Source organism: Diadema antillarum, unplaced genomic scaffold, assembly GCF_040938485.1.
Source record: "Diadema antillarum isolate AM-2024a unplaced genomic scaffold, OU_Dant_1.0 seq00001227_RagTag, whole genome shotgun sequence".
NCBI classification, from domain to species: domain Eukaryota; kingdom Metazoa; phylum Echinodermata; class Echinoidea; order Diadematoida; family Diadematidae; genus Diadema; species Diadema antillarum.
The window spans coordinates 97,464-114,567 of NW_027272016.1; the positions used below are offsets into that span (position 1 = coordinate 97,464).

The 17,104-nt window shown below is 38.6% G+C and overlaps 1 protein-coding gene across 1 annotated transcript in view; it reads right to left on the reverse strand.

Annotated features, from left to right (window-relative positions):
* The window catches only part of LOC139744998 (uncharacterized), a 59,939-nt gene extending 45,865 nt beyond the window's left edge, over positions 1-14,074 (reverse strand). The window contains exons 1-3 of the mRNA XM_071655403.1: positions 13,556-14,074; positions 7,144-7,349; positions 4,341-4,448 (exon numbers count right to left, since the gene is read on the reverse strand). Of these exons, the coding sequence (XP_071511504.1) occupies positions 4,341-4,448; positions 7,144-7,349; positions 13,556-13,633 (392 nt within the window). The 5' untranslated portion in view covers positions 13,634-14,074. The remainder of the gene's footprint in view (positions 1-4,340; positions 4,449-7,143; positions 7,350-13,555) is intronic.
* Between the last annotated feature and the right edge of the window lie 3,030 nt (positions 14,075-17,104).

A 17,104-nucleotide genomic window follows, 5' to 3' on the forward strand; every position in this document is an offset into this window, starting at 1 on the left:
ATTCGTCATTACCCAAGGAATATCTTGTTATTACAGCATTATTCCACTCATTTCTTAGGCATAAGTGTACATTTCGGAGCAAAATTTGACAATTTTGCTGGCGTACCAGAACTATGTTTCGGCTTTAAGCTTCATGGCACTCTGAGGCAAACTACTTGAAATATCTTGAGTTTCATGAAATATTGCAAGCTTCTTTGGCAATAATATCCTCCTAATTTGGGATATTAGGGCCCTGCCCTAGGGGCTCCCGAGGGCACTCCCATCATTTTAGTGTAAACCACCATCCTCTTTCCCTATACAACTTATGATTCCTGCCATGTATGGCCGAAATTCAGCTTCCAGCTGATGCATGTAGACAATTATGAAAAGTAGCTAATTTTGCACACTTCAGCTCTACCATAGGATTTGCAATTTGCAAAATTTTGACATCATATAAACCCACCTTTGTCACATCACAATAAGAATGCACAAAATAAGCTTTTGATTGATGGTACAGATTTCCCTTGACTTTGGGTAAGAATCAAATGGCCTGTGTGTCTGGTACAATACAAGAAATCCTTGAGCAGCACAGTCCATTTCATATTTGGACATGAAGTAAAAATCAATATCGACAGCTGCTACCATGACAACAGACAGGCTTTGATGCTTTGTCCCAATGAGTATAGTCTGGGTATTGATCATGAATAGAATACTAGGATGACAAAATGAAGGCTCAATTTACCTGTGCCATTATCATCATGACACAATTACACATAGTAGGGTGCTCTTTTCAGCTTTTTATTCATAACCACATGAGAATCTATACTGTATGCATGTTCTTAATGTTGGGATATCATAAGAGTAATACTATTCAACTACAGTTTTCATAATTCAAAGATAAATTGACTACATCGTGCAATATTTTCCACGACAAGAGATGTTTTGCACTCATCACCAGTTACGTATGTACATGTACTCACTGCATGGCCTGAAATTTGAAGCAATTTTCTGCATGTACACTAACAGCAGGTCCTTGCCATCTATGATATCTTACTGTAGTGAAGGTCAAGTCATTCCATAGAAACACGCACTCTGTTCCTACATATCCTATCTGTGATGCTGACAAACTTTGTTCACATTTCACATTTGTAGATCATACTCATATGATAAATGTAATTGATGAATAAAACAAGAACTGAAAATCCAAATTCTAAAGGCAGAGTAGGAAAGGAGAAAAACAAATTTCATGCCAAAGTCACAGGATTGGAATAGAAAGGTTGTTAAATTTGCCAATGTGTAATCCACTGTATGAATTCAATTCATTTTATTGACAGTTTATCCAAATTAAAGACAGTTGTCAAAACTGATCATTATTCTACATGGCTTTCATTACATCATCTTTCCTAGAAATGGTATGCTGGACAGACTCCATTTTAGTCTGTTCTTGTATCCACATGGCAATAATGCCTACCAATGCTTGGTAGACCTACACTCTTCAGAAAAAGGGTTAATTACTCTCTTACTATATACTGTGTACATTGTACATTCTCTTTATCACTGCAGTTGACACCAATCATGAATCCTTTTCATGGACAACCAGTTGTTTCCCTATTTTTTGCTAACCCTATCCCAAAACTGAAGTTTGAAATGACAATTATTAAACACATTTGACATTTAAACCTGAACATGTGTTGCTCCTATCCCAAGACAGAGTCCTCCTTCATGATGTAACTACCTTCCTTCACAGTGATAATGACATACACTTGACTGCTCATCCTGTTTTTAGATAATAGGGCATCATTAACTAGTCTCTGAAGACTTGTTAGATGTTTCTACTTTAAATATGCACACTGTACGACCTATCGATTGCAGGCCTACCGCCCTCTCTCAGTCTCTGAAACGATTATGTGATATAGACTGAGCAGGTGCAATGTATACTTTGAAATAATTCAATTGCCTAGGGTCTCAGCTTTTCTAAATATTGAGACCCAAAGCTCCATGTCAATCAACATCATTCTACTGACTTGCCTCACTATTGAAACTTGCCCTAAGGAATGCAATCCTGCACAGCTTCCTTTGAAGAAACTTGGAAGTAGACAAAGGAACATCTGTCTAGAGGCTTCCCTGTACTCCATCATTGTATACGTGCATGCATACATATGTGTGTATGTGTGTGTATGTGTGTGTTTGTATGGTGTTTACTCTACTAAATGCAATTACTGTATACGCCACATATCTAGCGGGTCTAGTTTTTCAGCAATCAAGACTTCTCGACAATTTCACGAGTGATTAAATTTGCTCTCAGTATGGAAATTGACATGTCAGTTTAAAATCAGAGACCAAAAAGTGCACATTTTTAATGTGTATGCCTGTGAATGTGAAATCTTTATGTACAGCTGTAGTTAGACATTAAATTTCAGAAACGTTTGCAAAGGTGTGTATTTCATAAACATCTAGGCTTACTGTGCAGTATACATTTTATCATGAAAGCTACAATACATGAGGAAAAAAAGAGTTCAGTAGATTTATTACTGTACATCACAAGAGTGAAAATGGATGATACCATTTCCAAGGTATCCTGATTGTCATGGTCAATCCTACTTGAGTGAATCACGTATGATAATCAGATCTGACGAGACGGTAACTAGCTAACCTGATTGTACCATGGAGCTGCTAGCTCCATGATTGTACAAAGCCATCTGCAGCTAACCCTTTATCAGGCGAAGATATGAATATGCTAACACTAGATACACTGTAACTCGTAGCTTGTACAAGTGAACATTGTGTATTATAACATCACATTAAGTGCCAAGACACAAGCTGCATCATGTATGGACATACATAGATGTACATTGTAGCTGGGCAATACTGCGCACATCTTCCATTCGGAAGCCCAGCAGGAATACACACTGCAAGCCTGAGTGACAGGATTTATTAACAGTTGACATCAGCTAAGACAGGTCTTCCACTATCAGTACATGATGTAGCCATGTCCAGTGTGCAGCTACACTGCACCATGCAGGTCATGCTGCACTGCAATCACATGCTGCTACTCCAACTCTGTACATACTTGTATTGACTGCCATGTTTTGAGGCAACACTGAATAAAATGCATCTGCACATGAGTCATACTCAACTTATAAAGTATGTTCATATTCACTGTTTTGGTAAGCATTTCTTTAATTAACATTACTGTGGCTACCGTTTTTTATTTCATTTCATTAGTTCAATGGTCATTCTGACTTCAAGTCACGGACATGTACATGTGAAATAGTTTAATCAGATTTTGATATGCATAAGACTCAGTACAAATTCATAAAAAATAACAAGAATGATATTCCAAAAACAAATGAGGTACAACGATGACACAATGCATTATGACGCCTGTACCAGATTTATCAAAAGCTATTGCTGACATGGCTCAGGCCTCGAAATAGGATTTTGGAGGGGCAAGGCCATTTAGAAAAGGGCACTTTTACCAAGAGGCCAGGGCACTTGGGTCAGTCAGAGGGGCACCAAGGCCACATTCGAAAGGGCATGTTGAGTGTTCGAATACGTGGTATGAATGCCCCATAGAGCTGTATGCTATCGATCGTGCTGCTACACTCCAGCAGCGCACGCACGCATAAGATCTCTCCGCAGCAGATGACGTTAGGCAGTAGGCCATACGCAATACGATGTAGGTTCTGTAATACAGTACGTTCTCAACGCACACGCCGTGCTCGCTTTGGAGCACTTCAGGCGCCATTTTACTTTGAGCATGCGGCACGGGTCGGGCGGGCATGAATGCAGAGGGTAGCGAGAGAGATGGCAATGCTCGCAGCCGTCCGACAGGCCTGGCATTTTTTAGCATGGCTTGCGAACACTTGCTCCGGTTCGCCGCTGCCTAGCTAGTAACTCTATGGCCGCTGCGCTGCGGAGGCAGTCGGGACGGTAAAAGCCGGTCGGGTGTAGACACATGTACGTACATGTCGTCTCGTATCTCGGAAAGATACTTTGAGTTTGAATCAGATATACTGGGACGCGAGTGAACTGAAGGTATGATATTTGAGTAGACTATGAGAAAGGGCATATTATACGTCATAAATGATAACTTTCATTCTAAAAGGGGCACCACTGCCACAAGAAATAGGGCACATTTTTTTGGCCGTAACTTTGATCAAGGAAAGAAAGGCATTGCGGCCAACGAGAGAGGCATCGACGGCCATGGCCATCGGTGGCCGTCAGTTAATTCGAGGCCTGATGGCTACTCAGAAAAATATTCAAGCTACTAGGAATGGACAATTTATATTTCACTGTTATTAAAAAAAAAAAAAATGAATATAATGTAGTACCCAACCATGACACTAGGCCAGTCTTACCTATTGATGCTAGCACACTCATGATTTCCACGCAGTAGGAAGAAATTGTTTGGATACTTCAGTTTGTATGCCAGCAACAAGCAAATGGTTTCCAGGGACTGCTTTCCTCTGCAACAAAGACATGGTAAAACAAGTTCAGATTTAGTTTTACTGCTGAAGTTTTCTTACGTCACGATATTCACCAGTATGATTCTGCAAGCAGAACTCACATCCTACAGTATGTTATTCTGCCTTCCTGGGTGTGAGGACAAGAGAGTACATTGCATCTCTTTCAATTTGTGTGGAAACATTCACATCTCAGGAGTCATCACATTAGATGGCAATAGATGGGAACAACAATCATGCAAGCTGGCCTCATACAAGTGTAAAATATTGCATGAGTTTGAAGCAAATATGTGTACCTACAGGCAACAATATTTTCTGGTATTTCAGGAAAGAAGATCATCCACTAAAATCATAAGTCCTTTTACCTCATGCTTTACCCTGTCAGAATTACAACTACCAGGTAGTTTTTCCCTTTTTCAGAGATTGAAATTAGCAGTAGGATATCAACATTATTTGCTGTAATGTACTGCATGTGTACAGGCTGGTTTGCTCATGTTATGGAGCAAGTCTGGACATTTCATACATGATCTATAACTCTATGGGAGTCCTATAAACTACCATAACACAGCTTTTAGGTGGCGACCGGGTAATAGTCACCCTAAAAACTCCACTATCTCTGCGCATGGATATTATGAGATAATGCAAAATATGCATGTACCACAGATGCTGACCTGGTAATTAGTACAGTGGTCTCTGGGGAAAACAGTGTTGTTATTCTGTCCATATTGCACATTGCTTTGACATAGCACACAGACAAACCAAGGACAATGCATACACGATATATCTTAACATATGATATAATAATGACCCATATTTCCCTTTTATGTTTTGTCCCTTTTATGTGCACAATTGTATTATCACGCAAAGCTCTTTCAATTTCTAAGTCAGACAATATCTCCAATGCCAAAGGCTTCTGAAATCTATTGGAATGTAAACAGCATATGGTACTGATTAGAAAACATTAGGCACAATGATAGTACTTTATGTTTGTGTTCTAAGAGAGTTGATGTTGCACTGGCCAGCATTGTATGCATCACAGAACATATTAGTACAGATAGTCATAGCAGTCTTCAACACCATGGTGTTCAGCATACATGTGTCATCTAACATGGTAGCCCATGCAATGAGGTCTTGCTGCTTAGTTTTTGCTATTACCTTCTTCTCTGCGTACCAGTGCAGTTTCATCAACACAGTCCTTCTTGTCAAGATGGTCATACAAGTAGGGGAAAGTTTGTTCTGGTTTCATCACTATAATTGTAAGTATGGGGTGAATATCTTCTGTGGGAGAATAATTTGTTCACATCAACTTTCTTGTTATGTATGATTTTACAATCAAAGCAACAGGAGAATATCTCCAAGTCATTAGAGGCACGAAAAATTACATATGTGTACACATGCATATCAGAATGAAATATTCTTGAACAAAAATGTAGAAACAATCAGCATTCATGCATTGTTACCCTACAAAAAATCATTTCCTCATTTGATGTGGCCATTAGTTAAAAAAGAAAGGTTTTAGCTCTGAAAATGAATGTGCATTCAATATTCAACATCAGTGTAGATGGACAGATTTCCTGCCTTCCTTTCAGTACTAGTCACTCGTCATTATACATTTGTGTACATGTCATCTGTCTTTGAGTTGTTTGTGTGCTTTGAACTGTCCTATGTGTAGCATGTCTCTTGCCTGCTACTTTATCAGTGGGATGTAGAACACTTTGAGGTTTTTGTCTCTCTGCTCAGCAGCACTAGGGAGCTTTAGATTTTGATGCGCGGACGTTTGAAACGACGAGTGCGCTGGACGTTCTCCTCTCCCCTGCGTCGCGTTGAAAAGTACCTTTAGATTATGCTGGGACGCAACGTATCAAAAATAAAATCGCGCCCCCATACGATCGGTGCATGAAGTAGTTCTCTACGTAGCAAACTGTGTGGACGTAAAAATAGCCCAGTACGCATAGTGAAAAATTCAGGCGACGCAAACTAAAAATAGATCGACTTGACGCGCGCTTCTGCGCACGCTCAGAACAAGTTTTTTTCCCTCTGAACGTCAGCGCGTCTAAAATCTAAAGCTCCCTACTGTCTCAACCTGCAGAACTTATAAATGATCAGGTTTGATTACCAGGTACTGTCCTCATCACATTGATGAAAAAACTGCAACAGGGGTATAGATATACCAATGTATAAAAAATAACAGAGGTCGGTACATTGCTGAATAGGGGAGACTACAATGTATGTTGACAGAGAAGCATTTTCTTTGGTATATCAGAAAATAATTGAGATAAGAAGAGAAAAAGCCTAGATTTTGTCCTGAAAAAGACTAAATATTAAAGTTTGATATTCCTCCCACAAAATTCCACTTAACTCTTGCAAAAGTGTTTTTTATCCTTTTGAGTTTAATTTTGATTTAATGTTATAGAAGACTATCAAATCTCTCCAGGTATTAATGATTAAATAAAAGAGTATCAAATTCAAAGTTTAAATTTACGCAAAACTGATCTGCCTGGAAAGGAGTGATTTCCTGGGATGGATACGTAGATTTAGGCAATTTGTACGACAGTAATGCATACAAACCAAATGTATTAGTGTGCATGACACAGCAGAAATGCCTTTATATTCACTGCACACACACACACACACACACACACACACTCACACACACAAAAATGCACCCTTACTTCTCTCCAATGCTAGCGGTACTCACCGATCAACATAATCACCCAAGAAGAGATAGTTTGTATCTGGCGGGAAACCACACTTATCGAAGTGTCTAATCAGATCACCATACTGGCCATGTATGTCACCTACTATGTTGACAGGTGCTTCAAGCTCAACCAGCATGGGTTCCTCCAAGAATTGCTCTCTGGACAGTTGGCATAGGTGTCGAATTTGGTTCTCTGGTAACTGAACCTACAGGCCAGACAGGGAAAACATCAAGCTGTTTTACAACCACAACATTCGAACAGAAGATCTGCATACTGCATGTGGAAGTGATTAGGCAGATTGATACATTAATACTGCTCTACAGGGACCTACCTAAATGCAAGTTCATAAACTCAGAATGTTGCAAGAAATGCAATGTTCACAAGTAATGACATCAACACATACACAATGACACTACATATCATGACCATGTTTTCAGACCTATGTTTGAGACACCTTGCAGGTACAAGGATTATGCGATGTTTGCACAGTAGTAAATGTCAACACATAGTTAAGAGCATAGCAACAGATTGGAGGATTCAGCATCAAACAACCAATGCATACAGTTCATACCATTTCATCATCCAAGAGGTAGACCTACCATGTGATTTATTTTCTGGTGAAGTCATCATTTCCAGAAAGTAAAATTTATGCAAAAGTAGATTTGATATTGATGTCTCCATAGTCAGTTCAAGCAGGATTGTGTTTGTGGAGGGCAAACAAGCAAAGACACTTAATGGAATGTGTGTTTGCTGTACATCTTCATAAAGGGACAAACTGGTTGTCACTTTAGGCTGTAACACCTTCACACGCTGCCCACCTGTGTGACATTTCATTTCAACACTACCTGCGCACTTCCAAGCTTGATGGTGTTTAGCTACCACCTTTTGAATGCTTGCTTTAAAAATATTTTCTAGGCATTGCCATTGACCACCATAGTATGCAAACTTGAAAGACAACAGACATCTTTGTATTAGAAGTATTAACCCGCTGAAGGCTAGTCCCGAGTATACTACCTGGGGCAGGTGTCTATGGAAAATGTGTGTTATATCAAAATCAGCTCATCCTCAACAGATTAAGACAAGATGTCATCTGTTTCAAACAGCATACTATGTCCTCCATAGTCCAGTTCCAAAGAAGACTGTTAAAATCATCACTTTTAAAAAGAGTTATCATTTTTCACTGCAATAATTGTATAATAAAATCCATGTAATTCATCATAACACAGACACTAAGAGCAGGTTGCAAATCATGCAGCCCTCTCAGTCTATATACAAATACACGTGTAGTGCATGCACAATCAAGCATCATATCCCTCACAAAATATTTCTTGTCCTCTGGTTTCTTGAGAGCATTGAAAGAGACAAAACATATTTCTGCCATGAAACTCCTTGTCCCGTCAGAGTCCAGTTAATTCCCTGGGGAAACAGTAAAAAGAAGACTATATCACACTGATGATTTACTATTAAATACAAAACGTACCAACAATACGTCAGACGGGCGTATTTTAGTGTATGAAATCCCGCTCATTGCATTGACACAAATAGAATACGTTTTTTTCCACCAACTCACGAGAAGACTGGTTAGGTAGGTTGACCCATAAAAACATTACATTTAGTATTGCTTTTGCTTCAATGTTCAACATTTGAATAACCCTAAAGATGCAACTAAAGTCAGTTGTGCATACTCTGTACATATCCTGTCCTAAGGCTGATTTTAGTTTAAAATCATGACAAGTCTTTGATAGCCTTAACTTACACACAAAAAAAAACTTAATGATGTATAATATTCTCAGAAGGGTTCAAAATTCATATTCCACCATTTGGAATTTGCTTGCAATACATCAAGAGGGTCTACAGCTGTACCAAGAAACCTACCTGGCTGACACAATTCGCCAGGATACAATGCAGGGTTCGAAATTGGCGATGGTCCGCTGGCCATTGGCCACCCAAAATCACGTCGGACTAGCTAAAAATCATAAAATTCTGAAGTTACTAGTCCGTCTGGCTAGCCAAAATATTGTTTCAGTGTCAAAATTGATTCTACACTTGTAAGTAGTCCGCCTGGCTAGTTAAAAAAAAAGTCAAGTGCGACCCCTGCAATGACAAGTTAAGGAATTTGTTTTTGAATATTTTGAGATTAAAGATGTAGAATTTTGATCGTAGTACATGACTTTTATTTCAGGAGAGCCCTACCCATTCAGCATTGTGGGTAGACCGTACCATACATGACAATCGATCATGTCCTAGCACTCATATTTTCCAACAAGCTCCATGCAATCCAACTAAGCACAGAAGATTGGCGAGTACTGCTGTTGCCCTATTAATACAGTATGTCAATTACCGATAATGTAGATAACAAACTAGAAATGTTGCTATGGCTACTGGTATGCCTCCACCATAATGAATGGTTCTCCTACAGAGGTCTATAGTACAATGGCTTGACAATCTGTGATGACAGTTTCACATAATTGGCAAAATATTGAAATCACAGGTTTTGTCACAAATGTGTTGAATGTTTACTTTCCTTGAACTAGGTTTAATTGGATGAATGACTACCGTATATTGTCCAAGTGCAGGTTTTTGGGGGTTTGAGGATTTTTACTTAACTATTGATCTTTTTATAAGTTTATGCATTGAGTAATTTTCAAAGTGTACAGAAAAAAAGTAAAATCAGTATTAAATAGTAAAATTTTGGAATTTAAACCTCGACTTTGACCCTTGACTCTTGACCCTATGACCCTAAAATTCCCAAGAGAGTTACTGTTGGCCCTTTGCAGGCACACCAAAACTTTCTCTCTTCGATAAAACACTCATCTGTGCTGAAAACCGCATGTTGATTCACCATTGCTAAGGTTTTTCTTTTCTCTCTCTCTGTGTAATGATGTGTTTGATTATTAGGCCTCCATTTATTCATTTATTTCTGATTCTATCTCAATTTTTTCTCACCTGCAAGAATTTCTAGCTCAGTTTGATTGCCATATCATGTTCCTCTTTTCTGTGTCATGTGAAATATGAAGTTTTGTATTTTGAACAACTTTATTGATATGAATTCAGTGTTTTGTATAATACATTGTAATAGTACATTTTTGATGAATGTAATATTGATTGATGTTTTGTAATAGAGAGTAAATGGAAGTTTAATTGTTATGATGAAAAATATGTGTGATTATGGTAATGATAATTTTAGGGAATAAGAAGAGGTTGAAGGAGGGAAAGTGAAGAAGAGGATGGTAAAATTTGTAGCAGCTAAACTTTTCTCCATTTCTGTCTCCTCCACAATCTCCCCCTCTCTCTGTGGGTCATTGATCCTCTCCACTGGTTCTCCTCAATGTAGGGCTATTATTTCAACATATTATCTAATGATGATTTGCGAGCCTCTGCTCACCAGTGTGTCTGTCCGCAGCGTTATGACAAATTCAATTCCTAATATTCTAAGCAGAACAAATTCTCTCCCACCTGACGTCCACTCGTCTCTTTTAGGCTGCCACTGTAATGTACATAAATAAGGCCACCCATAAATAATCTCAAAACAAGGTAATCGCTTGTCAACACTGACCACTGCTTTCTAACTTTCTTTAATCCCCTTGTTTTACCGCTTGATACCAGAGAGGTGAGTCACCTCTCTGCTGATATGCTTGTATAAATACTGTGCTCTTTGTGTGAAGATATCACAGTGTGTCACAATTCCATCAGTTACTCGTACTTGCTCCGACAACTCGCCTCGGTGCAGAGCCTCTATTAAAACCTCCTATCTACAATGCAATCCCGGAGTGCCTGATGTCTCATTTTTCTATATTCGACTTTGATTAGTGAGTAGGTGTTGTTGTGGAGTGTATACTTGCAGCTGTGCAATACGAACAATACACAAACACATACACATCTATTCTCACTAAAAGTTTATAAGGAGGGGAAAAGAGAAGATGAAGAAGAAGATGAGTAGATGAAAAAGAAGTTGATTTTTAGTCAGGTTATTTGTATAAACAATAGAGATTATTTATGAAAATAAGAACGGAGGTGTTAATAATTATAATTGTAATATTTGTTTTTTGTTTTGTTAATGGTAAAGGTTAGCTCTATTGTGCAATAGTTAATATTTTTTGAATGTATGTTTGTATATTTGAATGTATTCATGCTGATCCTTGTAAAATGTCTGCAAGGGATGTAATTCAGTAAATACTTTCAATCAATCAGGTAGAGCATGCATAAAATTTATACAAGATTCACAATACCTTGAGTCACTTTCGAGATATGGAAGAGGTGAAATTTAGCACTTTCACCTGACCTTTGACCTTTTGGCAAGAAACTTCCCAGAGAGTCTCTATTGGGTAATACATATCAAGTTTCAAGAAAAATCCTGCAGGTATTACATACATATGAGTATTAGATAGTAAAATTTTGAGGAGTTGATCTTGACCTTTGACCTATGACCCCAAAATTCCCTATATAATTACTGCCAGCCAATACATGTACATGCATGTACGAAGTTCCATCAAGATACCTTGAACCATTTGTGAGATATGGAGAATAAAGTGAAATTTAAACATTTTCACTTGACCTTTGACCTCATGGCTCAAAACTCTCTCTGGAAAATCTTTATATGGTAATACATATGTACACTAAGTTTCAAGAAAATACCTTCAGGCATTGCATAGATATGGGGGAAATAGTTGACTTTGACCTTTTGACCTTTAGCATGTCCACCCAAAAGTTGAAAGACACAACTTCACCCACTCATACAATGTGTACATATCCCCACATGCCAAGTTTCAGTAGGATACCTAATACATTGTCCACAAAATTGATTACGGACGAATGAAAGGACAGAAGGACGGACGGACGGACAGACAACCCGAAAACATGCCTCTGAGCGACACTTGATGGTGGAGGCATAACAATCATGTTGCAATCATCATCAACTATGCTCTGAGACTGCACTACGATCAGGGCACCTTTTCTGCTAGTATTTCACATTTTCGTCATTACCAAATGGAAATTGTGTTATTACCCAATGGAAATTGTGCTATTACAGCGTTATTTCACACATCATACATTTAGAACATCTATATGTATTAGTGCTAAAAAAATGGACAGATCTGCAGGCATATGAGAGCTATGATTTCACTTCGGGTGTCACAACAAAATGATTCCTTTTAACATCTGAATGATAATAATATTAAATAATAATGTCTTATTTATCCAGGGTAGCCTCTTCAGTGTTGCCACTGCTCTACCAGTGGGCCCTGCTATTATTATTACCCCAGCATTGCCAGGTACCCATTTATACACCTGGGTCAAGAGGGACATTGTGGGTAAAAACATGTTGTCCAAGGACGTAAGCACTGGGCGGGACTCAAACTCGGGTCCTCCGATCGGGAGTCGGGAGTCTTATCCACTATGCCACAGCGCCCCCACATGTAATAGATGGTTGATTTAGCAACTATTGATATTAATCAACATCAATAACTGGAGAAGCACTCTGAGAGTGCAGACCTCTGCCAAGCAGCTAATTTCCATCACTGATTTAATTCTTCCACAGAGATCAGTGATTTCTACCCAAACGTATGCATGCTGAAAATCGCCTGATTTCCCAATGTAGAAACCTTTTGTTACGTCATCAATGCCAGCTGCATGTTGTGCCATGCCCTGGACCAGAAACTAGTGCACGCCTCTAGTGCACGCATGAAGACCTCAAATATATGTAGCTTGAACTCCCAAGTTCATTGACCCTAGTCCAAAAATAAAAAATCCTTCATAAAATCAATAAAAATTCAAGGATCACTACCAAAATTCAATCATCTGTTTCTTGTGTTATCAACCTTTCCTGCAACAGTGCAAGTTGAGTTTATTTTGCACACTGACAAACAAACCAACCAACCAACCAACCAAAGGTAAGGAAAACATAACCTCCTCCCTTATTTTGGCGGTGTTAATTTTGTATTATATCTATAGGTCCAACTATACTAGTGGTGGTACCATCAGTGTTGTGTATGTACCCTGGGGTACCGTCGTAACCCGGGGCACGGCATTGTGTAGCGCCATCTTGTGTCCATTATTATACAGTCATGCAATGTTGTCATAGTGACCATTTTCTCATCATCAGCGCCGACATAAATCCACGCGGAGATAACGTAACACACACTTGATCATGCATTCTCTCAATGCAAGAACAATAATGAAAGAAAATGAGTAACACTGTCAGTTGCTGCATAATTACAAACACGAAACCATTTTTGTGCATAACTACTCTGATAAAAAGCACTGAAAAAATGATATAACAAAATGGTAAATTTTCATTGGGTACCCTGGCCTAGAGTACCAAATATCACATCAAATGCTGTGGCTAGACTGTATGGTATTTTAATACACGATTGTAAATCCTAACATACCAGAGCATTTATTGTTCAGCCTCACCTGCTTTCCTGGTGTGGACTTCACTGACAGCAGCTGTTCAATGATGCGGTCCAAATTGACATCAGCCTTGGTATTCATGATCGATGCCTTATTCAGTTCCTCTAATGTTACCTAAATAGTATATTGCTCAATCACTTTCCAATAGATTAGGGGAAAAAGTGAATGTGAATAAGAATTTAAATGTCTCGCTTGGCAAGGTCCCAAGGACCCCACAATTACAAGTTTATGGCTGGGTAGGCCTATAGGCTATGTAACGTTTCAGATTCAAAAGTTCCAAAGCACTCTTGAGATTCTGCACCTCACCGTATTAAATGCTGGTTTGCTCTTGGTCAACAGGTGTAGAAAGAAATGCTCTTTCTATTCTAGTGTTCACGGAAGGTCACATAACAGAAAGCCCGTTCGAATTCAGCATCAACAAACATCTCAATATTGCATTTCTGTGTCATTTCCAGATCGACTCACGACTACATTGACAAATGCCAGTGACAGTGTACTGTACGCACGTTTCCCCCAACAAAGTCTTCTCGACGAACGTCTACTAGTATCTCATGATCTGTATGGAACCTTAGAACAGTGGATAGACACTATGTTTAAGAAATTGATGCCATTCCGTTTTAAGCCTGCATTAAGCTGATCCTTCGAATGTGAAACTGCTGCTTTGCGGCATTATTTTGTACAATCACACTGTACAAACGCAACAATCCGTCACCTTTAGGGCTTTACTATCTTCATAAGATGTGAATATGCGCGTTGTTGGTGTCGTCGTACCCTTGCCAAGCATGCAACGCCACGGTATCGGATCTGCGAACCTAACCCGTCAATAATGCAAGCGTTGTTAGGGAGCAATTCCAAGCTTAACGTCAGAGATACAATCGGTTGCAGAAGTACAACAATGAGACATATTTTCCTTAAATTTCTCCACGCACCGCTGGGACTACTGTAACACACTTTGTTTGTGATCGCTTAGGTCCGTACCCTTCAAAAGAAGAGAAAAGCAGTCGCATGTACCAAATTCGTCCATCGGTTCCCGAGTATTTTATCCGCGCCTTTCTTCGTTGACCGACGACGCGACACGTTACACATATGCATACTGCATCCACAGCAGCTGTGTGAGGAGTAGTAGTGTACTCTGCATGCTGATTGCTAGCTAGCTAGCTGCTGCTAGGTAAAGCTCCAGCGCAGCGCCATCGACCATACCACCGGCCAATCATCCACAGTATACAGTATGTACACAGTACTGTATGTATCGCGGATTGACACGATCACGATCGTCCGCGCGTACGTACATGTGCATTCCCCTACCTACGTATCTCGATGGATTCCGACGGCGCATAGAAAGCCGTATGTATGTGTTGTAAAGTGGTGTTGTGGACGGGGAAGTACGGCACTACACCGGCGCATACAAAACGCTCATCGTCTGGTACACGGTGTACCACCATAGTACACGACGTATGGTCTCCGTCTCATCAGGCATCTCTTTGGGCACCCCATGCCCACACTGTGTGCGCGCTTTTGCAGTCCGCGGATGCTTTGTACACTGCTCTGTCGCGATAAACGTCCTATCAGTACACGGACTGTACGCATACCCTTCACCCCTCCTCCTTCTTCTCTTTCTCCTCCTCCTCCTCCTCCGCCTCTCCTCTAGCACCGTTCGAGTCAAGAAGTCTCAGATGTGTGTGTGTGTGTGTGTGTGTGTGTGTGTGTGTGTGTGTGCGTGTGTGTGTGTGTGTGTGTGTGTGTGTGTGTTTAGGCCGTTTAGATTATTGATTACTGGTTATTGGTTTTGTTCGTCTAGTTTACAACACTGTGAAAAAAAGTGTGAAATAATAACGTCAATAACGCCTGATCACTCTGGTGTTTTGTTACAGGTTGAACATTTGGTAGATATATGAAGAGTTTGTTCGCAAAAACCGATAAGTCCATTTTTGAAGATTTTGAAGTACTGTCTCTGTCATAAAGTACAAAATAATACCTTTCAAATGATATATTAGTCACTACATATAAAGGTACATTTTTGAAGTTATGATCAAAAGAAGCAAAGATTTTCTTATTATTCTCTTTATGTATCTTGACCTTTAATCGCAAATATCTCCATTTGGCAAATATGGACTTATCTGTTTTTGCGAACAAACTCTTCATATTTTGTTATGGTAAGTCATATTGGAAATTTAATAACAGTTTATGTATGGATAGAGAATTTGTTTTAAAAAAAAATTAGTGATGAAATAATTAGACTAAGGGAAGAATTGATTTTGAATATTCAGGATAAACGACTGTTATGGGATTTTATGAAAATGAAAAAGAGGGAATATATTATAAGTTATTCCAAAGATAAAGCAAGATTGAGAAAAAGTAGAATAGAGGAGTTAGAAAGGGACATTACAGACTTACGAGCTCAGAATACCACCCCTGAGAATCAGATATTAGTTTCATCTCGCAATGCGGTGATATAGAGAAGAAAAAAAATCGGAGTTATGAAAAATATATGAGTATTCTTGACAAGGTATGAGAGTTCTTTCTCGGGCCGAATGGTTTGAAGAAGGAGAAACAAAAACACAATATTTTGAACAATTATTGTTGAAATCTAATAAAAAGAAAAGTGGAAATATATGATAATAATGAACAATTATTGATAAAGGATATAAATGGAATAATGAAAATAATTAGGTTATTTCATGAAAAGTTGTATTTTAATAATGATGATAATTATGCTATATAGAAATTGTGTATATTTTTTAATGATATTCTGAAATAAGTGAGGAGAGTCGAGAAAGTTGTGAAGGGAAAATTAATATAAATGACTGTTTTATGGTTTTAAATGAAATGAAATGTATAGTAAAGCTTCTGGAAACGGTGGTTTCACAGTGGAGTTTTATCTTACTTTTTGGCCCGTTCTGGGGCAAATGGTCGTATGCTCTGAATGAGGCATATGATGAAGGGGAATTATCAGTATCAGAAAAGCAAGGTGCTATTACTTTATTAGAAAAAGAAAAATAGGGATGTATTATACATCAAAAATTATCGACCAATTACACCGTTGAATGTTATACATTATAAGATATTATTTAAGGTGTTGTCAAATAGAATTAAAGAAGTTCTGGGAGAAATTATTCATTTTGATCAAGTTGGGTATATTAAGAATAGGAATATAGGAGAAGCGGTAAGATTAGTAGATGATATGTTATTTCATTCTTTGCAATACACAAGTGGGTTGTTGGTCACAAAGGATTTTGAAAAAGCGTTTGATTCAGTTGCTCAAGAATTTTTATTTCGGGTTTTAAATAGGTTTGGATACGGCAATTCGTTTTGTTCCTGAGGTGCTTTATAAAGATATTAGCAGTTGTGTTATGAATGGAGGGCACTCTACTGCATGTTATTTCAAAATCAAGAGAGGGGTATAGGGTGATCCTTTATCTCCGTATTTGTTTTTATTAGTTATTGAAACACTGGCACAAGTAGTAAGGAAAGATAATGCTGTTAAAGGAATATGTTCGGGGGGAAATGAAATAAAGCAAATCTATATGCGGATGATATCTCGATGTTTATAAA